The sequence below is a fragment of the Rana temporaria genome, chromosome 5 (genome assembly GCF_905171775.1).
Source record: "Rana temporaria chromosome 5, aRanTem1.1, whole genome shotgun sequence".
NCBI classification, from domain to species: domain Eukaryota; kingdom Metazoa; phylum Chordata; class Amphibia; order Anura; family Ranidae; genus Rana; species Rana temporaria.
Window position 1 is genome coordinate 300192667 of NC_053493.1, and position 25833 is coordinate 300218499.

At 44.2% G+C, this 25833-nt stretch overlaps 1 protein-coding gene across 1 annotated transcript in view; it reads left to right on the forward strand.

The window, feature by feature from the left end:
* The first annotated feature begins 1337 nt into the window (after positions 1-1337).
* COLEC12 (collectin subfamily member 12) overlaps positions 1338-25833 on the forward strand; it is a 183490-nt gene continuing 158994 nt past the window's right edge. Inside the window, exon 1 of the mRNA XM_040354040.1 lies at positions 1338-1748. Within this exon, the coding sequence (XP_040209974.1) occupies positions 1742-1748 (7 nt within the window). The 5' untranslated portion in view covers positions 1338-1741. The remainder of the gene's footprint in view (positions 1749-25833) is intronic.

A 25833-nucleotide genomic window follows, 5' to 3' on the forward strand; every position in this document is an offset into this window, starting at 1 on the left:
ATCACAGGAACACGCACCCCCGGCCAGGAGGGCCCCACACGGGAGTAGTGGGACGACAGACTCAGGATCGACGACCCCAGTCCAGTGATGTCTGTCCCTTAAGTACCCCTCCCCAGCATGCACAGCGGGACGACCAACCCCACCGATTGGCTGCCGAGGGAGAACACTCAAATCACCCTGACCTACCTGCTGCCACCCTTGGCCTGGAGTAACAAGTACACCCCAGGCGAACAACAGTGGTCCACTCACAGCACAGCCAGGGCTGGAACAGAAGCCAAATTTACTCAAAATCACAAATGTCTGAGTAAACTAACTCTCAGACTTCCCTCTAAATTTACAATAGCGCTGGCTCAAAAAGAGTAAGGCGCTACATTAGGAAGAAGGCTTTATGGATTTGTGAAATGTTACAACCTGGAAATGTATATCTGTAATTACAGAAACCTGAATGTCGATTGTGGAATATATTGTAACGCTGATTTGTTAATAAAAATCTTTCTGTTAAAAAAAGAAAACACCTAGAAGCTGATTGGTTACTATGCACCGATTTTAGTAAATCTTCCCCATATTGTTCTATTTTGGGCCTACATGTATCAGATAAATTATTATATTAAATACATCAGAAAAGATGTATTGACAATCTTCCTCATATTTCCAAAATAAGCAGCATTTCCATTGTAGCGTGAAATTTCAGCTAATGACAAATGAAATCTACCTTCCCACAGGAATAATATCCCGTACGCCTGAATGGACATAGCATGAGTTCCAAAAAAATGTTTTGTGTTTCGTTCTAATTAAATTATGCCGACCTGGGGATTGTATATCCTGTCCTCCAAACAACGATTGAAAATCAGTAGCAGCTGGGCACGCAACAGTTCATTACTAAATGACTTTTAAATCGTATCAATAAGTATTACGGCGGATTCCAGCAAGTATTATGGCAGATCAGTGACGCTTATTTTTATAGCATGTTCAAGGTGCAAAACTTTGCACAACATGCTATAAATGTGGCGATAGCATCAACACCATATCAAGCCTGAAGCGGTTAAATATGTGTTTCTCATTTGGGCACTAATGCGATCCAGGCGTTCCTCTGCTCGCCATCTCTTGCCTGTACAGTAACACTATCCTTGCTGCTCTGCTCAGTCACCCCACTTCCTCTCAGATTAGGGATACACAATGTGGAATGCTATGTTATACTCCATCCTCTCCCTCCTTGTATCACTTGCAGGACAAACATCCCCTCAGCCTCCTGTAGTGACACCCATAAACTTCAAAGGGGAGGGGATGGGGAGTGGCGGAGCTCTCAGACACATATGTACAAAAAGCACATGGTTTTGCAATAAATGTGCAGTCCCAGGAATATCTTCTTCCCTGGCTGGTCCTTTGTGCTTTTGTTGAGGGTCCCTGGAAATGTTGTGCTTCTAGAGGAGTAGGTGACATCCCTGCGCCTGCATCAAGTCTGCAAAGTTTGGAGCAGCATCAGCAGCTGGCGTATGACAGAGTAGGAGGGAGTTTAACTCCTAGACTCAGCAAAGTCTGCTAGTTAGAGCTATCTCCTTCTTTTTTCAGGGAGTTGGGACTGAAAAGACTGAGGGCTGAGCCCTTCATAAGGTTATCACCTAGCTAGGCTGTCACTGACTACTTGCAATATGGACATGTAACAACTGAGAGGAGCACCAGGCTAGAGACTACTCAATAGAGGCACCTCCAATCTGCCCGCATTGCCCACTACTGTGCCAACATGAAAGGTAAGTCTATGGACACTAGACTGCTCTTCTGGAAAAATAACTTTGGAAATAGTTTATCATGCATTCCTTGCGATGTTAGTAAGGATACATTCTTTTATGGAGCTTATGTAGAGCAGGTCTGCAGATTCAGATTTACTTCAGTGTTGACCTCGTTCCCACCAACATGCGTTTAAAGGACGTCTCTAAACGCATGTAAACGCAGGTAATGACTTTAAATTATATCATTCACACTGTGCGTTTACCTGCGTTTAGATGCATTCAGTTAAAGCGGGGGTTCACCCGAATTTTTTTTTTTAACATTAGATTGAGGCTAATTGTGGGAAGCACAATCGGGTGTTTTTTTTTTAATCAATGCAGTACATACCTTTTTAGAGATAGATGTTCTCCGCGGCTTCCGGGTATGATCTTCGGGACTGGGCGTTCCTATTTGATTGACAGGCTTCCGATCGTCGCATACAGCGCGTCATGCGTTGCCGAAAGAAGCCGAACGTCGGTGCGGCTCTATACGGTCACTGCGCACAGACGTTCGGGTACTTTCGGTGACGCGCTGTATGCGACGGTCGGAAGCCTGTCAATCAAATAGGAATGCCCAGTCCCGCAGCCCATACCCGGAAGCCGCGGAGAACATCTATCTCTAAAAAGGTATGTACTGCATTGATTTAAAAAAACACCCGATTGTGCTTCCCACAATTAGCCTCAATCTAATGTTAAAAATCTGTTTTTTGGGTGAACCCCCGCTTTAAGCTGCGTTTAGAGAACATGTTGTGCATCTTGGGGAAAACTTAGACGAGGCTTGTAAATGCATGTACATTTATATACGTTTGTTTAATCTTCCCAGATATTTTCTCTTGAATTTTAAAAAAAAAAGGTGGTTTGCGTTTGACCTGCCTTGCTCTGCATTTCTTGGAATATAACAGGAATTATTGTGATGTACTTGCCGCAGTATTATTATTTTTATTTTTATGCACAGCAGTTTAGTAGTTAGCGCTTCTGCCTTGCAGCACTGGGGTCATTGGTTCAAATCTAAACCAGGACACTACCTCCACAGAGTTTACATGGTCTCTCTGTGCTCCATCCAAAGACATGCCGGTAATATTCATTGAGTCATGCACGTGAGAAATAGGGACCTATTGCTCAACATATGCATTACAACCTGCAACAGAGGTAGCACTACAACTATGTAATGCAAGGGCCTGCCAGATTGAATAGTTTTGGTAGGCTCTCGTTTACTTATTTATTACAGGAACTTATATAGCACCGTCAATTTACGTAGCACTTTACATATATACACTATATTACCAAAAGTATTGGGACGGCTGCCTTTACACATGAATTTTAATGGCATCACTGTCTTAGTCCGTAGTGTTCAATATTGAGTTGGCACAACCTTTGCAGCTATAACAGCTTCAACACTTCTGGGAAGGCTGTCTAAAATGTTTAGGAGTGTGTCTATGGGAATGTTCTACTATTTTTCCAGAAACACATTTGTGAGGTCAGGCACTGATGTTGGACAAGAAGGCCTGGCTCACACTCTCCCAAAGGTGTTCTATCAGTTTGAGGTCAGGACTCCGTGCTGGACAGTCAAGTTCCTCCACCCCAAACTCGCTCATCTATGTCTTTATGGACCCTGCTTGTGCACTGGTGCGCATTCGTGTTGGAACAAGAAGGGGCCATCCTCAAACTGTTCCCACAAAGCTGGGAGCATGAAATTGTCCAAAATTTCTTGGTAAGCTGACACCTGAAGAGGTCCCTTCACTGGAACTAAGGGGCCAAACCCAACCCCTAAAAAACAACCCCACACCATAACCCCCCCTCCACCAAATGATTTGGACCAGTGCACAAAGCAAGGTCCATAAAGACATGGATGAGTGAGTTTGGGGTGAAGGAACGTGACTGGCCTCAACCCGATAGAACACCTTTGGGATAATTTTGAGTGGAGACTGCGAGCCAGCCCATCTCGTCCAACATCAATGTCTGACCTCACAGATGCGCCTCTGGTAGAATGGTCCAACATTCCCATAGACACACTCCTAAACCTTGTGGACAGCCTTCCCAGAAGAGTTGATGTTGCAAAGGGTGGGCCAAATTAATATTGAACCCTACGGATTAAGACTGAGACACCATTGAAGTTTATGCTTGTGTAAAGGCAGGTGTTCCAATACTTTTGGTAATATAGTGTATGTTGTACATTTACTTCAATCCCTACCCTCAAGGAGCTTACAATCTAAGGTCCCAATCTCACATTCATACTTATACTAGGGCCAATTTAGACAGAAACCAATCAACTTTTGTCTTTGGAGTGTGGGAGTACCCAGAGGAAATCAATGCAGACACAGAGAGAACATGCAAACTCCAGGCAGGCAGTGTCATGGTTGGGATTCGAACTAGTGACCATAGTGCTACTAGCCGGAAGTGCTACCCACTTTGCTTACACTACATCATTTTGGTAAATTTAAAGTTGACCGTACAATGATTATACAGTCAGATTGTGTTGTGACCCTTAGATTGTAAGCTCCTTGAGAATTGGCACTGATGTGAATGTACAAGATATATATATATTGATATATATAGATATATACATATATAGAGCCAGATCCACGTAGCGCGGCACATGTTTACGTCCGGTGTAGCGTATCTCAGATACACTACGCCGCCGTAACTTACAGCGTATTTCCCGTATCCACAAAGAATTTGCGCCGTAAGTTACGGCGGCGTAGTGTAAATGTGTTGGCGTAAGGGCGCACAATTTAAATCACTAAGTTGTGGGCGTGTTTTATGTTAATACGTGTTGACCTCACGTAAATGACGTTTTTTTTAACGGCGCATGCGCCGTCCGTGGGGGTATCCCAGTGCGCATGCTCCAAATTAACCCGCAACAAGCCAATGCTTTAGACGTGAACGTAATTCTACGCAATGCCCTATTCGCAAACGTTTTACGCAAACAACCTGAATGATGTAAAATTTGAGGCTGGCCCGACGTCCATACTTAACATTGTGTACGCCTCATATAGCAGGGGTAACGTTACGCCGAAAAAAGCCTTACGGAAACGACGTAGAAAAATGCGCCGGCCGGACGTACGTTTGTGGATTGGCGTATCTAGCTAGTTTGCATACTCAACGCGGAAATCGACGGAAGCGCCACCTAGCGGCCAGCGTAAATATGCACCTTAGATCCGACGGTGTACTAAGACGTACGCCAGTCGGTTCTAGCCCAGCTTTAGGCGTATCTTGTTTTGTGGATACAAAACAAAGATACGCCGGAGCAACCTAGAAGTTACGTGGCGTATCAATAGATACGCCAGCGTAACTGCTTTGTGGATCTGGCCCATAGAGTGTTGAGAACATTTTCAATAAAGCACTGCGCAAATGAAAATACATAATACAGGTTTACAGCACCTACAGTTTGCGCAGAGCTTTATGAAATCAGTATAGTTAACATACAATGAGGGTAAGGAGGGCCCTGTCCATGAGAGCTTACAATCTAAAGGAGAAGCAGGTCACACGCAAGCCTTTTGCGCTCACATAGCACAGCGCGGAGTCCTAATGCATAAGGCACCGTTTGACAACAAAGCACAGCTACATAACCCCCCCCTGCCAGCTCAGATAGTATAGGAGGCTGTTGAAAAGTTCCTTTGCCCCGTCTGGCATTTTTCTGATGTGTTTTTGTCCTCTGCTCCTCTGAGCACAGCCCCACGCCGGCCTTCCGTGATGTGCTGTTTTCCTGCGCACATCTGGAAATGGTTATGTGCCAGTGGAGGCAGGACTGGCTTGTGAAATAAATTTGGCATCCATCTATCCAGGATCCACTGGAAAATATTTGCTTTTTTTTTTTTTCAAACATATTTGAGATCTGAGCATAAGTGGAGGTTACAAGTTTGAGGCATGCTGGTCTAATTAAGTTAGTAAGACTTGGAGAATCTAGTCCAGGATAGGTTCAGTGTGGTAGATGAAGCCGCTTATAGGACATTACTGAGGGCTGAGACTGTAAAAACAAACAAGCAGAACAATGTATTTATTAAACTGGAATACTGCTTAATTGTAGCTGCTTGAGCCTTCAGGACATGAAGCTTATTTATGAGCCTTTCAGCTGCAAAAAGATACATTCCAGATTTTGGATAATAAAAAAAAAAAGACTTGCTCTGCATCTGAATGTTTATGTGTTAATGTAGCAAGCTTGTACTAACCGTTTTATAATATAGAATCGATCCATTTCTTTTAGAAACCTAATAATTGATCGGCTTTATATTATATAAATAGGTCATATTAGTTTGTGTGTGTTTCTCTATGTGTTTAGCCACTTCAAACTTCAATGTACTGGAATGGCTGTACAGTGATGACTACATTTCCAGCATGTGTTCACCAACTGGTCATTTATTAACTTTGACATCCCCCCAACCATTCAAAGTATTGCTACATGTGTGGCCCAGACATTTGTCATTAGCCATTTGTAACTTAAATGGAAAACTGTAGTGGAAGAAATATGGGGATGCTATTGTGGACCTCATTCTGAAAATGCTAGCTGCTTGGCTGTCGTCTGGCTGCGATAGTGTAATGCTTTCTGAATCGCTGCCCTGATCTGCGAGCGGGAAAATAAATCACTTGATTCTCCTTTCCAGCATGGATGAACAAATCTGTATTACCGGATATAATATTCTGAGAGCAGTGCCATCTTATTAACATCATGGGTCCCTGGGCAAAGTTATTTACTGGGGCCCCTACCAGTCTGCATCAGGTGTCCCCATCACAGTGCCCCCTTACATCAGGTGTCCCCATCCATCAGGTGTCCCTCCACAGTGATGCCATCCATCACTGTGTCCCCTTACATGAGGTGTACCCATCACAGTGCCCCCTTACATCAGGTGTCCCCATTCATCAGGTGTCCCTCCACAGTGATGCCATCCATCACTGTGTCCCCTTACATGAGGTGTACCCATCACAGTGTACCCTTACATCAGGTGTCCTCATCCATCAGGTGTCCCTCCACAGTGATGCCATCCATCACTGTGTCCCCTTACATGAGGTGTACCCATCACAGTGTACCCTTACATCAGGTGTCCTCATCGCTGTGCCCCCTTACATCAGGTGTCCCCATCACAGTGTCCACATCCATCAGGTGTACCCTCCAAAGTGACGCCATCCATCAGGTATCCCCATCACAGTGTCCCATCACTGTGTCCCCTTACATGAGATGTCCCCGTCAAAGTATCCCTATACATCAGGTGTCACCACCACAGTGTCCCCTTACATCAGGTGTCCTCATCACAGTGTCCCCATACATCAGATGTCCCCATCCATCAGGTGTCCCCTCCACAGAGCCGCCATCCATCAGGTGTCCCCATCACAGTGTCCCATCACTGTGTCCCCTTACATGAGGTGTCCCCATTACAGTGTCTCCATCCATCAGGTGTGCCCTCCATAGTGATGCCATCCATCTGGTGTCCCCATCACAGTGTCCCATCACTGTGTCCCCTTACATGAGGTGTCCCCATTACATTAGGTGCCCTAACCACAGTGTCCCCTTAAATCAGGTGTCCTGATCACAGTGTCCCCATACATCAGATGTCCCCATCACAGTGTCCCCATAGATGAGGTGTCCCCATACATCAGATGTCACCATCACAGTGTCCCCCATACATCAGTTGTGCTCCCCCCCTTCCCCCTTGTACTCACAGACCACAAATGCTGCTCCCACCTGCAATGTGGATACGCCGTCGTATCTCTACCTGAATCTGGCTACATATTTGCACATTGTTGTGAGCTGTATTTTAGGTGCCCATTGATCTTGAAGGCAGCCCATTCATATTGCAACAAACTGAAACTGCACACATATAGCCAGATTCAGGTAGAGATACGACGGCGTATCAGTAGATACGCCGTCGTAACTCCGAATCTGCCCCGTCGTATATTTAAGCGTATTCTCAAACTGAGATACGCTTAAATGTTGCAAAGATACGAGCGGCGTAAGTCTTCCTACGCCGTCGTATCTTAGCTGTCTATTTACGCTGCCCGTTAGGGGTGTGTACGCTGATTTACGCCTAGAATATGTAAATCAGCGAGATACGCCTATTCACGAACCTACGCACGGCCGTCGCAGTAAAGATACGCCATTTACGTAAGGCGTTTTCAGGCATAAAGATAAACCACCAAAAAGATGCCGCAGCCAATGTTAAGTATGGACGTCGGAACCGCGTAAAATTTTTCAATTTTTACGTCGTTTGCGTAAGTCGTCCGTAAATGGGGCTGGGCGTAATTTACGTTCACGTCAAAACCAATGAGTCTTTGCGGCGTAATTTGGAGCATGCGCACTGGGATACGTCCACGGACGGCGCATGCGCCGTTCGTTCAAAACTTAATTTACGTGGGGTCATGCTTTATTTGCATAAAACAAGCCCACCTCTTCACAATTTGAATTAGGCGCGCTTACGCCGGCACATTTACGCTACGCCGCCGTAACTTGGGACGCAAGTGCTTTGTGAATACAGCACTTGCCTCTCTAACTTGCGGCGGTGTAACGTAAATTACATACGCTACGCCCGCATAACTTTAAGCCGCCGTACATGAATCTGGCTAATAGTTTTTTTTTGTTTTTAACAATGTACACCACAATAAGTGGATGGTTCACATTTACATTTTGCAGTGCACCACAATAAATGTGCAATGTCCAGGTGCATTAGGTTTCCATTCAAACTCAGTTTAAATGGCCCATTTGGAGAATTTAGTTGGTCTTTATGTATGATTTAACTTTTCTTTGCTTCAGATTTTAAAAACTGATGCCAATAGCAGAAAAGTGGCCATTCTCTTGACCCCACGTTGAGCACAATTCCTGTAAATGATTAATAAAGTCAATAGAAAAACATGTTTGTGCATTCGTATTCGGCTATAGGCCATTCAAATTCACTTATAGACCTGTATGTGCATTCATACTGTGATGGCATTAACAGGCGTCCAGTATAATTGTATCACGTGACATGCAAACTGAGCTTGTGAGCCAAATATGTGTGTGTGGCTTGGAAGTTGTGTATAATGAGGTACCGACTCTATCACTTCATAATTATATCACATACTGTACATTCGAAATTTGAAAAATAATTCATTTATATGTAGGAATATTCCATTACAATATTTTTTGGAAGTTTACCTTAAGGTCATTTCACATTATCGGTCACTGGTGAGAATCTGCAATTTTTGCCCGAAGATAAACCACGTCCATGCTCAGAAGTGGCATGGTTAGATTTGTATCCTGTACTAATCAATAGTAGATGGTGCCGCTGTTTGCATACAGACAGTTTCGATCCAAGGATGGTTGTTCTGGCTGCAAAGAACCTGGACCCAGCTAACTGACCAGTTTGTATGCAGCCATAAGCCTCACACACACGATCGGACATGTCCGTGGATTGTTGTCCGAAGGGCGTTGTCTGTGAACTTGTTCTGCATACAGATGGCAGAACATTTTCAGCCAACATACACCAAATTACGTGGTTTTTCAGCTCTTTACCGCCACCCTTTGGGCAACTTCTGCTATTGTTGTCTGATGTTTAGCATTGGTTCGGAACATGCATGTTTGTACTTTGGATTTTAGTCTGGCGGATTTGTGTACGCACAATCAGATAATCCGGCGGAACACATTTGTTGTCGGACAATTTGAGAGCATGCACAGCCAACATTTGTTGTCGGAATTTCCGGCAATAATTGTCCGATGAAGCGTACAGACGGTCGGATTATCCAACAAAACACGTCCATCGCACAATTCTTGTCGGAATATCCGATTGTCTGTAAGGGCCTTTAGAACACATATGCATTAAGATGCATTTTCATTGACTTCTATGGGACTCCCAAAGCACTAAAATGCAGAAAAAAATGAAGATATATTTTCCAAAACTTCACTGTAGTGCTGAGATGGGAACAGTCGCTACCTTTATTATGGCCAACCATGACACAGGTGTTTTAGTTTGACAGAATGCATGCCTAAAACACAGCAGTGTAAATGGGCCCTAAATGTTGTTACAAGGAAACTTCTGTATGTATATAGTAAAAATAAAACAAATCCAATTAGCAAAGATTAAAGCACAAAAATCAGTAACTTACAAAACGTTCCTGAATATTTCCATTCAGATTTGTGTGACTTGTAGAGAACCACACCAATTTAGGAGCCGAGGTAATCTTGCTTTGTGAATTGTATAATTCTCTATAGACTAGACAACCCACAGGTATATACTGTATATGTAGCAGGCAGCTGTTTTTCTCTGCTGACCCTGCTTTAAATTTAGAAGGTAGTCAGAGGATAAGTTGTCTCTGATTGATTTGTTTTCAAATGTGGGCCTCTGTTCCAGCCATGGCTGTACTGCAAGTGACCACTTTTGTTGTCTGTGGTGTCGGTTCCACCCCAGGCCAAGGGTGACAGCAGTCAGATCAAGGTGCATTGGGTGTTTTTCCTCAGCAGCCAATCAGTGGGGGTTGATCGCCTCGCTGTGCATGCTGGGGGAGAGTACTTAAGGGACAGACATCATTAGTTCTGGGTCATCGTCGTCCGCCCTGGGCAGTCGTCCCACCACCCATGTGTGTGGCCCTCCTGCCGGGGGTGTGTGTCCAAGAGTTTCTGGCTCCGGGGCCACGTTGGTCTGGAGTCATGGTTTACCAGGTAGGCCCAGTAGTCAGACTGGGCCTACATTAATAGAGTGGTCCTGCGCTGTCCGTCCTGAGGGAGGAAGCCACAGAATGAAGTACCTGTCATGGAGAGCACTGAGCACGAGGCTGGTACACTCAGGGGAGGCCATGGGCGTCCGCTGAAATTTTTTCAGAGGGGGGCGCTTTGGTAGCTGCGATACACAGTTGCATTTTACCCTTTCTTCGACCGGGTTAAAAGCGACCCCCACATTAAAATGGAAAAACACCCCACTGTGCCCCCTGCATCTTTCAATATCTCTTTTGTCACTACTGTGTACCCCCTCTCCACAACTGCACCTCTGGACCCCTTTACATTATACAGCACCTCACAGCTCTGGACCGCTTTACATTACACAGCACCCCACAGCTCTGGACCCCTTTACATTACACAGCACCCTGCACCTCTGGGCCCCTTTACATTACACAGCACCCTGCATCACTGGACCCCTTTACATTACACAGCACCCCACAGCTCTGGACCCCTTTACATTACACAGCACCCTGCATCACTGGACCCCTTTACATTACACAGCACCCTGCATCACTGGCCCCCTTTACATTACACAGCACCCTGCATCACTGGACCCTTTACATTACACAGCACCCTGTATCACTTGACTCCTTTACATTACACAGCACCCTGCATCACTGGCCCCCTTTACATTACACAGCACCCTGCATCACTGGCCCCCTTTACATTACACAGCACCCTGCATCACTGGACCCCTTTACATTACACAGCACCCTGCATCACTGGACCCATTTACATTACACAGCACCCTGCATCACTGGACCCCTTTACATTACACAGCACCCCTTTCCCTTGACTGAAACACTACACTATATTGACAGTATATTTATTTCTGGTCTAAAAGAGAAATCTTTTGGAATGAGGGACACATGGATTTGATTCCAGAAGAGGGACAGGCACTCTAAATAAGGGACAACTAGAGGGGAGGGAAGCGCTGCAGTCACCACTTAAATCGGCCCCAGGGCCAGTTCGGCCCTGCTCATGGCTCTCCCTGGCAATTCCAGGGGGGGCAAACGACCCCCCTTGCCCTATGGAGCGGACACCCATGGGGGAGGCCTGAACTTCATTGAAGTGCGCACCATTACTGAAAGGCTGGATGATGGTCGCCTGTCAGTACTGAATTGACTAAAGTTTATTCAACAGAGATCTGGGTGCTTAATCCTGAGTTAGGAAGAATTCTGGACCGAGAATATCTCCATTTTTGGGAAGGTCTGTGGCAGAGACTTTTCTAAAGTTCAGTGTGACACTCTGGCTCCTAGGCTGGTGAGAGAGGCCTATCCAGGTGCATTATACCTACTCTGGCTAGAGTGGCGATGAGAGTTTATCGCTGGAAGCAGGATTGATTACAAACCGAGTTGTACACCTGGACCTACTATTTATTATCCCTTTATACTTCTTTAACCAGTATTACTTTTATCATTTTGCCCTGTTGGGTAATAAAGCACAGAAAAGACATCTACAGTCTGGACATTGCAGTTTCTTCTCAGCTCTCATCAAGTACCCTAGACGGCGGAAGCTTAGAGGTAACATGCCACCCAAAAGAAACCAGCAGCTCCTTCGGGGGTAGTGCTACATACAGTATCCTGGTAAAACTTTGCTGACCCCACAATGTCTGAAGCAGGTAATTTATCGCTAATAAAAAAATATGATATTTGGAAACTTACTATGGTAGAATCCTATAATACGCCACAACTTTAGAATATCAGATAAACAGTAAGTACACCGGAAGGTAACTGTTTGAAACCTTTACATTAGATTTACTAGGGAATGAGGAAGCAGCCAAAAAAGAGGAAGAATCCATTTCTACAGCAACATCAAGCAGCAGCGTGACCCCTGTACTTACGGGACGCAATGTTAATCATGGCCACACAAGATGCTTTTCTGGAAAAGAAATCAGGCAAGTGGCCCAGTGGTAGAGCAGTTGTGGTAGACGGGAAGAAAGGAAACTGGGGGTTCGGAAAGTAGAAAAAAAAACGGCTTAAAAATGTGCCAACATTATAGAATTAATCAGCCAGGATTGTAAGCAAATGTGGGAGAAGAAGAAAACCCTGCAGTATTTTATATGGCAGAAAATATTAATGTATGCATGACTACTACTAATATCCAATCGCTGATCAGCAACAGCAAGAATAGTCCGATTTTAAATATTGGGCTCCAGCACGTCTGGCCTAGGAATAAATGGAAAAAACAACCTTAGACATCAGTTCAGATCACTCCAAAATGCTACTTGCTATCTGGTGTGTCTACTGAGTTCCTGGGATGTATCCAGTCCTGAAGAACACATGGGGGTTATTTACTAAAACTGAAGCGTGCAAAATCTGGTGCAACTCTGCATTGAAACCAGTTTTATGGCCAAAGCTTGACTGAACAAGCTGAAGTTAGAAGCTGGTTGGCTACCATGCACAGCTGCACCAGATTCTGAGTGCACCAGTTTTAGTAAATCTCCCCCTTAGACTTTTAGTTTGTTCTTAAAGTAGCATTCCAATCAAATACTAACTATACCTAAACCTGCTCCCATCCCAATTCTAAGCCTATTCTAATTACCCAGTACAGCACATATCAAACATAAGGCCCACAGGCCAAATTTGACCCATCAGAGCATTTCACGTGGCCCTCAGAGCCAGGGCTATTTTTCAGCCGAAACTTGGTGGAACTCTGTTCCACCACTTCGACTCTCGGTCTCCGTGTGACCACTGTCACTTGTAAACACAGAAATGTTCCACTCAACGGCTCTCACAGATCCCTGCCTGCCGTGCACTCATGGTGGGGGCAGGGAGGATGCAGATGCATAGCATGGTAAGCAGCACTGTGATCCCCATCTGTGCCCAGATGCAAACCAATGATTTCCCTGCAAGTGAGAGGAGCAGCCACCTACACTGCCAGAAATTAAAAGAGTTGGGCCGGGTAAGTGAGATGCAAGGAAGCTTTTGGGGAGGGGGAGAGATGAGGGCTATGAAGGGAAATGTGTCATGATCTGGAGTCAGGCTCGGAGGCCAGAAGATATAGCAGTAGGGAGGCACCCACTGACCAGCTGGATAAGTACAGAAGCAGGTCACCCTGGTGGGTAACACAGCCTCTACTGAGGTGTAGAGTCTATGTACTAACCAGTGTTCACCAGAGCTCCTGATGGCGGAGATGGGTTTTACTGTGTGTAAGTACCAGGTTGAGGTCACCAGAATTGCCCCATCAGGAGGTGAGCAAGCCAGTAGCAGATATAGCAGGTAGAGATAAGTAGAAGCATAGTAAAGGAACAAGCCAATGGTCATTAACGAGTGGTAGCGAAGATACATACAGACAGCAGCAGGAGTGAAAAGAGTGAGATATTGGCTGAAGGGAGCACAATAATCTGGAAAATAGGATGTTTAGAGACTTGGCTTGAATCAGGAAGTTCATGGAAGGAGAAAAGTTTGAAGGCAGGATCGTTCAAGGAATTGTCCAGGGAACTATCCAGCATTCCAAGTGGCTCAATAGGAAGAGTTACCACCGGGCACAGGTTCAGATCCAAGCCCTGACAATATGTATGCAAAGGTGGGTGATGGGGGAGAGTGGTGCAGAGGTCAGAGCTGAGGAGGGGAAGTCAGATATAGACTGCCTATGAAAGAGGGCTGCACACTGTGCATAGTACACCCCTAAAGCATGTACTTTTTATGCAGCGCACTCCTCAACCCTGTACTCTGTACACAGTGAACACTGCACTCTTTATGTAGTGCACCCCTGAACTCTGAATTCTGTGCAAAGGGCACTCATAAAAATGCACTCTTTACACAGCGCACCCCTGAACCCTGTATACAATATGTAGGGCACTCTTGAACTCTGCACTATGTATGTAGTGTACATAAACACAGATGTATGTACTGGTCCACTCACATGATTGACTTTCAGTGGCAGTGGCAGCATCAGTGGCAGCTTCACTGTAGAGGATGGCCAGGCAACAACAAATGCCCCATATTAATCCTATAGGTGACAGCACTGCATAGACCAGGGGTCCTCAAACTATGGCCCTCCAGTTGTTCAGGAACTACAATTCCCATCATGCCTAGTCATGCCTGTGAATGTCAGAGTTTTAAAATGCCTCATGGGACTTGTAGTTCCGCAGCAGCTGGAGGGCCGTAGTTTGAGGATCCCTGGCATAGACATTTCAGCCAAAGTCAACGATCTCTCCTCTTCACTGAAACAGGGCTGGTATAGAGGCATAGTAAGAGCAGAGAAGAACATGCAGCCTGAAAATGTATTGGAATCCATCCAATCTCTGGGGAGGTGTGCTCAGAAGGTGAAGGGAAAGCCTATAAGTATATGAAAAACTAAAAGAGTGGGACTTTAAATGAGGCGCAAGGCATAAAGCCTATAAGTAGTCTGAGGCCTAAGTAGCAGAAGCAGTGTTCCTGGGTCCAGTCTTTTAGGATGGGACCCCTGTGCAGGTGCTCTGCCCCAGGGGCAGAAAAGCTAGGAGGAGCCAGCGTGAATACATTGAGGTCCCGTCCCAGCTAAGCACAGCTGGGGAGCCTACAAAAAACCCCTTGTGCAGGGAATGAGCTGGGCCAAGAGGAAGCTTACTAGAGATTGCCAGGAGGAAGCTGGTGGGAAGAAGTCCAACTGTCCTATGGCAAAGTAAGTATACTGCAGTGCCGAAAAGAGTGTGACTGTGTGGTGCTTTGAGACTTTGGAAGGGGTACAGGTCTCATTCAGCCTAAGGATCCAGTGGGACATTTATTTTACAAGTGCAGTAGAGCCAGAGGTTGTGCAATACAGCCAGAAGTTTATGCCTAACAGCCAAGGGTTGTGCAATACAACCTGGAGTCAAGCAGTCCTCAAGTTGTACAGTTTTGCAGATATCCCATGCTCCCCATTATATCCAAGTTCTTGTTCCAATAAAAATCCTAATAGGAAACCCCTAGACTGATCTTTGAGCCACAGGAAAATGCTGAAAATGTTCTATGCCTGGTTGTGTGTGCTGAAAGGGGGGAAATAGGACCAAACTACCAGCAGTTCCTGCAAGGGAGTAACACTACACAAAAGTTAATTCAGCCTACCCAAATACCAATGTAGAAAATTTGTAGGTTAAGAACTGTAACCCTGTATACCTTTGGCCCTTTGGTATATTATGTGTAACCCTTGGACATTGGGAACATTGATTAGGGTAATTGCATTGATCTCTACTAGCCTTACGTAAAATGTTCCCAGTTTTGTATTCTCTTCTGCATTTTGCTTTTTTACCTGCAATGTCTAAATTGTAAACACACCATGGCCTACTCAGTAACATTTAACTGCTTCTATTCTTTTTTATTAGTTAATTGGAATTTAGTATACACTTCAAAAAGTAGTACTCAAAAAATTTGAACTTAAGTGAAAAAGTAAGAATATTATTGCGTTTGAGATTTGTATAAAGTCAACCCAGTGGCGGATTGACCATTTTTGCACTCGGGCACTGCCCGAGGGCCCCATGCCACTAGGGGGCCCCATTAGGGTTGCCAGCCTCAGTGAAACCAGGGACAGTGTGTACGTTTTTTTTTTTTTTACATCTGTCCCTGAAATGTCCCTTACCGACATCCTTTTGGTCTAAAAATCCCAAGATTATAGGTGCCCCACCTCTCCAATACCTTTTCAGTGTGTGTGTGTGTATTCTGTGCTTATGTATACTGTGTGTGTATACTGTGTATTAGGGTTGTCCCGATACCACTTTTTTAGGACCGAGTACAAGTACCGATACTTTTTTTCAAGTAGTCGCCGATACCGAATACCGATACTTTTTTTAAATGTGTCCCCAAATGCAGCCATGTCCCCCCCATATGCAGCCATGTCTCCTAATGCCCAGGGGCCCCATAATCTCCTAATGCCTGGGGGCCCCATAATCTCCTAATGCCCAGGGGCTCCATAATCTCCTAATGCCTGGGGGCTCCATAATCTCCTAATGCTCGGGGGCTCCATAATCTCCTATTGCCTGGGGGGCCCATAATCTCCTATTTCCTGGGGGCCCCATAATCTCCTAATGCCTGGGGGCTCCATAATCTCCTAATGCCCGGGGGCTCCATAATCTCCTATTGCCTGGGGGGCCCATAATCTCCTAATGCCTGGGGGCCCCATAATCTCCTAATGCCTGGGGGCCCCATAATCTTCTAATGCCCAGGGGCCCCATAATCTCCTAATGCCCTGGGGGCCCCATAATTTCCTAATGCCCAGGGGCCCCATAATCTTCTAATGCCCGGGGGCTCCATTATCTCCTATTACCCGGGGGCCCCATGAGTTGTCAGTCCGCCCCTGAGTCAACCCATTGCTTTCTTGCGAAAATGTGCTAACTGTACAATCTGGAAATTGTTACTCTGTATAACATCCCGGAATGTGAATATGCTAAACAAAAATAAAAGATTATATTAAAAAAAAATGGAACGTGGTAAGAATGCACAATGAATGCACCATAAATGTAAAGTCAATGCATTGCAAATGCACTTCAAAATATCTTTTTTCTCAAAAGCACTATATTTTATGGCAACATTTGACTTCCTTTTGGGTCCAGACTTCCATGTATAACATTCCTAAATTTGTGGAGGGCAGGCCTTTATAAAAGTGTTAAAAACACATCATTATGTGATAACAAGTTCTCTATAGCATCTTAGTTCATAAAAGTCATAGTGGACATAGTGCAGTGTTAGGAAGCCTGTCCCGGTCAGGATAGTGTTACACTGTTATATGGTCATGGCTCACATCACTCTGGAACTTGAGTACTTCCTTTACACTTGCCAAGTTGCCTCTCAGCAGAGCCATAACCAGGGTATCTTTCCAGACCTCAACACAAGTGAAATACAGGTGACTAAACACATTTCAGATGTAGTTAACTTGCAAATCACAAGCTTGAGTCACTCTTGGCAAGGACTGCATGTAGAGCCTTACCTTTTTTATATGGGTATTTTTGAGGTGAAAAGTTGAGAAATATGTTGCTGCTTTCTTTTGTAATTTGACAAAATATTTTTTCTCACTAAAATATTAAATATGTAACTTCTGGATGACCAGAAAAGTTCAATGCATGCAGCTACGTGATATATGTTTTTCTTCCATGACTGAAATGGAGTTCAGCTATTCCAGCTTGTGGTATGCAGGAATGAGACAATGTTCATCTAGTGCTTTTGCAAAATGTTCATTATACCACGATTTTGCTTTTCTAGTTCTGGGCAATGGTCACTGATATCTCCGGGGGTAGTGGAGTTTTAATCATAGTGTTTGTGGTTGTTCTCTGCAGGGCAGGACTTAGGGTGGTGGGTAGGGTGACCACATTTCCAAACTGCCATTCAGGGACACACCCCCTCTCTCACTTTCCCCCAAAAAAGATGAGGGGGGCAGAGGGAAATGTAGTCTCGGAGTTGATGGGGAATTTGGCAGCGGGTTATTTGTCAGGTGAATGTACCACTTGCCACCAGATGCAGTGCCGCTTGCCACCCATAGCCTGCCACCAGATGCAGTGTCGCTTGCCACCCTTAGCCTGCCACCAGATGCAATGTCGCTTGCCACCCATAGCCTGCCATCAGATGCAGTACCGCTTGCCACCCATTGCCTGCCACCAGATGCAGTGCTGCTGTCACTCCCTCTGCATGAGCTGCGTGCGTAAAAGGGAAGGAGTAGCGTCACTATCTGGAGAGTGAAGATCACACCAGTCCCTGCTGCTTGCCGCTGGGTGCCGGAGAAGGAGGAGGTGCCCAGGTGGGTGGGGACAGCAGTGCTGCACTAGGCGCAGGCCTCGCTCCTGGTCTCACTGTCTGAGAGTAAATTGTCACTAGTTTCAAGGTGCCAGGCAGCGCCGGCCCTAGCAACTAGTTCCGGAAACGTAGTTATTAGTTAGTAGGGGGTGGCTGTGTCCTCTATTTCATTCCGGGACATTGTATTGTCCCAGAATGAAGGTGCCCGGGACCCGGGACAGACATGTCAATTGCGGGACTGTCTGATGAGCTGATGGAGAAATAAAAGTTTAGTTGTTGGGTGGAAACAGGATAGGCTTTTCTAAGGAGATGTTTTTTTAGGGATCGCCTAAAGATGGATAGAATAGGAGATAGTCAGGTAGATTGGGGTAAGGAGTTCCAAAGGATAGGAGAGGCTCTGGAGTTTAGCAGATTTCTGTCAGAGAGGAGGGCACAGAGTTTAGATTGGATTATGGAGTGGTAAAACTTCTATGAAATTATTTTTTGTTGTCTCTGTCCTGCTGGGGAGTTTACTCTTCACTTCCTGTTGTATAGACTAATGCCCTGTACACACGATCGGTCAATCCGATGAGAGCGGTCTGATGGATTTTTCCATCAGTTAACCGATGAAGCTGACTGATTGTCAGTCGTGCCTACACACCATCAAAAAAACAAAGTTCAATGCTTCCAAGCATGTGCCGACTTGATTCTGAGCATGCGTAGATTTTTAACCGATGGACGTGCCTACAAACAATCGTTTTTTTTTGGGGGGGTAAGGTATCCATCAGTTATTTTAGAACAAGTTTCAAATTTTTTAACCGATGGGGCCCACACACGATCGGTTTGGTCTGATGAAAACGGTCCATCAGACCGTTCTCATTGAATTGACCGATCGTGTGTACGCGGCATAAGAGGAAATCTCCTTAAACTGAGTGGAATTACCATCTTACAGTGTTGTCGTTGAAACATTTGACCACACTGGGTGATTTTTCTTCACCTTTTATTCAGATGACACCTCAAGATGTTTGCATTTCCCCTAGCTCTGTCTCTAATGCCGCGTACACACCATCGTTTTTCCTGACGTTCAAAAACCCATCGTTTTTCACAACGTGATTCCTCTCCAGCCTGACTTGCATACACACGTTCGTGCAATAAAAAAGTCCGACCAAAGCGCGGTGACGTACAACACGTACAACGAGACTATAAAGGGGAAGTTCCTTTCAAATGGCGCCACCCTTTCGGCTCCCTTTGTTGATCCTCGTGTTAGTAAAAGTTTGGTGAGAGACAATTCACGCTTTTCAGTCCATTACAGCGTGACGAATGTGCTATCTCCATTACAAACGCTAGTTTTATCAGAACAAGCGCTCCCATATCATACTTGATTCTGAGCATGCATGTTTTTTTCCCCTCTGAAAAGCATACACACAAGCATTTTTCATGCAAAAAAGACTGAAGGGAAACACGACAAGAAAAAAGAGAGCTGGTTTCAATTTTTTTGTGGGCAGTTTAACGTCGAGAAAACTGCTAGGGAGCATACACACGACCGGTTTTCTCAACCAATATAAAAAATGGCAGTTTACTCGTCGTGAAAACCGGTCGTGTATACAAGGCATAAGGCAATGGTCACCTCACCAGGGCAAAGTAGGGACACAGAGCAATGAACATTTGACAAAGGGCCCAACCCTTCATCACTCTATCCAAAACAAATGAAATGTTTTGCCCTTACACCCTATGTCCAAGAGCTCCCTGCTACAATTATTTTCGCTTTCCCTGGGATTTGTTTTAACTGGTTGAGACTTACCCATTCAGTCACAGACATGAGATTGCCACTGGTTATGGCCAACAAAGACCAGAACAGGAGTAATTTCCTGTGTAAGGACAGCCTAAGGGGTTTAGTAAGGACCAGAATTAGTGGGGTGATCCCTTGAGGAATGAGCATCTTCGAAAAGTTGGGCCCTGATACAGTATAATGTCCCCGTTGGTGAAGTCATGATGTCTGCATGCTGCAGCTGCATTATTACAAGCCTTAAAACATCTTGCTGTATTTGAAAAATTACTTCTCTGGCCCAGGCCTTTATTCTCTACTGGAAAGATAGAGGGAGCAATAGCTAGGACCCCATTTTATGCCCAATGGTACTGGGAATCTCTATACTCCCAAGTGCCCGTCGTAGTTTTACCAATACAGTGTAACAAATAAAACCTAATCTACGCCAAGTAAGGGAGGGAGTCCATACATTAGTTTGTTTTTTTGTTCAACCATCGGGTTGAACAACAGAAACTGCCCCAATTCCCCCAACCACACATTTGAGGAGGCTGGAGTAATCCCCCTGCTGAGCTATATATTTATTTTTATTTCAGGTACTTATATAGCGCCATCAATTTAGGCAGCGCTTTACATATACATTGTACATTCACATCAGTCCCTACCCTCAAGGAGCTGACAACCTAAGGTTGTACTCACTTTCATACTAGGGCCCATTTAGACAGGATCCGATTAACCTACCAGCATGTCTTTAGAGTGCGGGAGGAAACCCACACAGGGAGAACATGCAAACTCCAGGCAGATGGTGTCATATTGGGATTCGAACCAGCAACCCTTTGTGCTGCTAGGTGAAAGTACACTACTGTGCTGCCTAGCTATTGTATTCTGACAGCGGGGAGATTTCCCTGCTGTCAGAATACACAAATTAGCGCTCTTGTCTACCACCTACAGATCGAGTGGAGAATATCTGATAGGGTAGTTGTACAGAAGTGGATCAGTAGATTGACTTCTGTACAACCACAGTACCCATACATGGATAAAAAACTGGCCAGTTCCTGCTGAAATGGACAAATTTTGTCCCATGCATGGCCAGCTTTCGAATATAACACAGTGGACACATACAGTATGCTGAACAAATGTAACTGTAGAAATAATATATAATTACTTTTTGATTTACTGTTTGCATGAGCCAATAACTGAGCATGACCTTCCTGATATTATTATAACAACATCCTTTATTACTTCCTTATGAAGAACACACCGATGAAAAGCAATACAATTCACAATAACAAAACCTGTATTATTGCATCTGTTATGTTCTGTTTGTGTTTTTTTTTTATTGTCTTAGCTAAAGACCAGAATCAAAATTAGTTTTTTTCAGCAGTGACTGGCTGAATTTTGATCCCTGTTTGAAAAAAGTTGAGTGTTAAATCAACTCCTGTTGCGTGAACAAATTACTTTTGTTGATCAGCAACTTCAGCCAATCAGGTCCGACTGTCATAATACAATGGCCCTTGGGATAATTTCTCCAACCGCCCCGCTTGTGTAGATGGAGAAATCTGTTAGCCCGCTGGCTGAATGAAAAAAAATGGCCCCTCTATGGCCAGCTTTAGTACTAAAAGGAAGTTTAGAGCTTAAAGCAGGGGTCTGTCTAAAATCTTCCAAACCGGGGTGCCAGCTACAGTCCATTGGACTTTAGGGGGGCCGGACTGTGGCCTTTGGGAGTAGAAAATGTCCCAGCATCAGAGGGAAAAAACCATACCCCATCTTTGATGTCAGTGGGAGGCACTGTACTCCATCTTTGGTGTCAGTGGAAGGCATTGTATCCCATCTTTGATGTCAGTGGAAGGCATTGTACCCCATCTTTAGTGTCAGTGGGAGCCATTGTACCCCATTATTGGTGTCATGGGGCCCAATTGTTGGTGTCACTGGGAGGAATTGCCCCATCGTTGGTGTCAGTAGGGGGAATTATGCCCCATTGTTGGTATCAGTGGATGAAATAGTGTCCCAAGGGCCAGATAAAAGCAAGCAAAGGGCCACATCTGGCCCCTAGGCCACAGTTTGGAGACCACTGGCTTAAAGGCTAACTCCACCTTACCATGTTGTATGATTCTCCCATAACACAGTAACTCAGTTTTTAAAGAAATAATTTCTTACTGTGATTTTCTGCATCCTCGTAATGTCCTCTGCCATCCACTAAGCCTCTCCCTTTCCTCCTCACTTACATGTGTTTGGAACATAGTTACATAGTTAGTCAGGTTGAAAAAATACACAAGTCCATCCAGTTCAACCACAAAAATAAATAAACAAACAAAATAAAAAACATAGTACAATCCCATACATCCAACTCCATACCCACAGTTGATCCAGAGGAAGGCAAAAAAAAACAGCAGAGCATGATCCAATTTGCTACAGCAGGGCAAAAAAATCCTTCCTGATCCCCCGAGAGGCAATCGGATTTACCCTGGATCAACTTTACCTACAAATCTTAGTAATATAACAAACAGTGCATGTTAGTTGTGGTCACGTGCACTGCTCTACGCACACTACAGATCTCAAAGTCACTAGTCAATCTCAGAAGTGGGCAGGAGAAAATGTTCCTACTTCCAGTGGGTCCATGGAGAATGGCCTTTGCCACCCACTAACAGGAAGTCAGATTATAGCAGCAAAATAAAAAATAAAAATACATTTGGAAACTTGGAGAAGGCTGAGAGCAATAGAAGGTACTTTTCGAACTATAAATTTATACTTAAATATATATTTTTTTAATTTTCTGTTTTTTAAATTTAGAAAAAATAATAATACAGAGGAGAATGGTCTACAAGTAAAAGCACATCATGATACACAGCCAAATAAACCTTTAACAGTAAAATCCCCCAAAAAAGGAGGCGGGAGCACAATAATTTTTTTCTAAACCAGAGTTTCATGTCACCAGTACTAGCTGGGTAAATGTACTAATTTAAATAACATCTCATTATAAAACCAATATCCTGAAGTTGTACTGGAATGCTTATTTAAAGAGAAACAGCCATGATTAGGTAATGCATGAATCTCTATAATTAGTTTGAAATTATTATAACTGCTGGCTTACTGTTAAAAGAACCCATATGCTGTCAGACTGCGTGTGACATTAGGAAATGTACAAGGCTAAAGCTGTCAGATCAGTTTTTACTCCCTAATACAAGTTTAAAAAGTGTCAAGAAACAAAATAAATAAAGAGTGGATGTGTTAATCTTTTCTAACTCTAATGCCGCGTACACACGATCATTTTAAAAAGTGTCAAGAAACAAAATAAATAAAGAATGGATGTGTTAATCTTTTCTAACTCTAATGCCGCGTACACACGATCATTTTTCGGGTTGTAGAAAAACTATGTTTTTCAGGCTCTAGAAATAACAACCTTTTTCAATTTCATCATTAAAAAAAAAAACAATCGTGAAAAAAAAATGCTCTAGCAAAGCGCAGTGACGTACAACACGTACAACGGCACTATAAAGGGGAAGTTCCATTCGGATGACGCCACCCTTTGGGCTGCTTTAGCTGATTTTGTGTTAGTAAAAGACGATTTGCGCTTTTCTGTCTGTTACAGCGTGATGAATGTGCTTACTCCATTACGAACGGTAGTTTTACTCCCGTCTCATAACTTGCTTCTGAGCATGTGCAGGTTTTTCACATCGTTAAAGCCCACACACGGTAATTTTTTACAACCCGAAAAACGACATCGTTTAAAACGTCGTGAAAAAATAGAGCATGTTCGAAAAAAAAAATTGCCGTTTTTCAGAACCCGAAAAATGCTCTGAAGCCCACACACGATCGTTTTAAATCACATTTTTAAAAAACATAGTTTTTTACAACCCAAAAAATGATCGTGTGTATGCAGCATAAGTCATAGCTATAGAATTTTAAAACGAAATATTCAGATTCTGATATAAACTCAGCGGTGACTGGTTCTCTTTAATACAAAGAGTAGTGTACAAAAATATGCAAATAAAAAGTATGCTTAAACTACAGAAAGGAATCTTCTCATCGGTTACTACTGGCAGTTTTACATTCTTGCTCTTTGTAATATATAAGGCTGTGTTAATTGCACTGCTGAAAAGCATTGGGAATAGGTTTCAGCATTAGGTTTCCCCTGGCTGGTTGACATCATACATGACAACACGCCCACTGTCTAACATCCCAGATTTTTCCCCACCCAGTGTTATAATACAGAGAGCACTGTTCTATTGCTCTCTTGAAAAATATCCAACTTGGAACCTCTCACGAATCATTCTTTTATTAACATAGTCATGAACCACATGTGTTTTCTCTTCCCTTGTGTCCCCCACGGGATGAATGTAACAAAATCGTGACATCACTTGATTTTTTTTTTTTGGAACAACAAAAATAATAAATCACATTTTCCATGTGTTGTTACTTGAATGCTTTGACTGACTAAGATATATGAGCGTGCTTAATGCCTACAGGCTTATGGTTTTAAATAAACGTAGCTTTGGGCACTGGCTGGTCTTAATTTAAATTTGGATGTTCAAAATAAATGGTGTTGTATGAAATATACTTGTTGCTGTTCATCAAGTTAAAATAATGTTATTCAGTGAGATAAAGTATTTCTAAAGGCATTTTTTTTGTTTTAAATGAAGTTATGAGGGGTTGGAATTCCTGTAAGGTTTTTATTGCAGTCTGGGTCCCCTGCTAGGCAAATTTCAGTTGCCACCAGAACAGCAATAGAAGGGTAACTTCCAGTGGGGACATTTGTTCTAGTGACAATTTTCTAAGATTTCTTGTGTAGCACCCTTGTCCTAAACAGGGCTGCTAGCAAATCTAGTTGTACTAGGTGGTAACTAGCCTGGCTAATTTGTAGTCTTTGATCAAATGGGTTTCTCCTAAGTCTGGTATCAACTGTGATTTCTCGAGACCTTTTGTCAATAGGTGGCACTGTTACCTTTGACATAAGTCTGATGAATTACAGTGGATTCAGGTTATGAGTGTATATACTTCTCTCAGCCAACCAGCAGGAGTTTCTTTGGCTGCCGAGGTTGCTGAGAGAGGGTAATTATTTGGAAAAAGTCAGATGATCAGGGTTCTTTCCACCTGGGCTGCGGCCTTGGTGGGTGTGTGTGGAGCAGCAGCCGAAGTGTAGTCCTGAAGCCTGGGGCCTTGCCATGTGTGACTGGGACTCTGTCGAAGAGGGCCTGGTCATTGCCGGGAGGAAGTTGCCAGAGAGTCAACCACTCTTGTTGCCGGATGCAGGTGTGAAGGGATGGAGTTGTGAAGGATTACCAGAGGAGACTCTTCATCATCCAGGAACTGTGAAGTAGCTGGGAAAGCTTCAAGAGAGAACTCATCCAAGAAGTACAGCGGGTAGCTTTGAGTAAAGCTTGAAGGAGTACAGCGGGTAGCTGTGAGCTAAGCTTGAGGAATCCAGGGGTTAGCTGTGAGCTAAGCTTGAGCAATCCAGGGGGTAGGTGTGAGCTAAGCTTGAGGAATCCAGGGGGTAGCTGTGAGCTAAGCTTGAGGAATCCAGCGGGTAGCTGTGAGCTAATCTTGAGGAATCCAGCGGGTAGCTGTGAGCTAATCTTGAGGAATCCAGCAGGTAGCTGTATGCTCAGCTTGAGGATCTACAGTCGGATACTGTGAGTAATGTTTTTGCTATAGGAGAGAACAAGTGCTGTGAAATACAGATTGCTGAATTCAGCTTAAAGGCCCTTTTTCTGTATTGCTGTCTGCCTAGTTCTATTTTTGTCCAAGAAGTCTGCCAAGTTGCTATTGCATTTGCCTAAGGATGTCCTGTGCCCTATCCCTTTGTCCCATATTTCCTGCTAAGAGAAATAAAACTCTCTTTGTTCATTGACTGGTGCCGCTCAATGAGTCCCAGGAAGGCTATATACCTTCCTATCTGCGTTAGTGGGAGAGCGACCTGGGCCCGGCCTTATGAAAGGAACAGAGTGCATATTTTGCATTTTA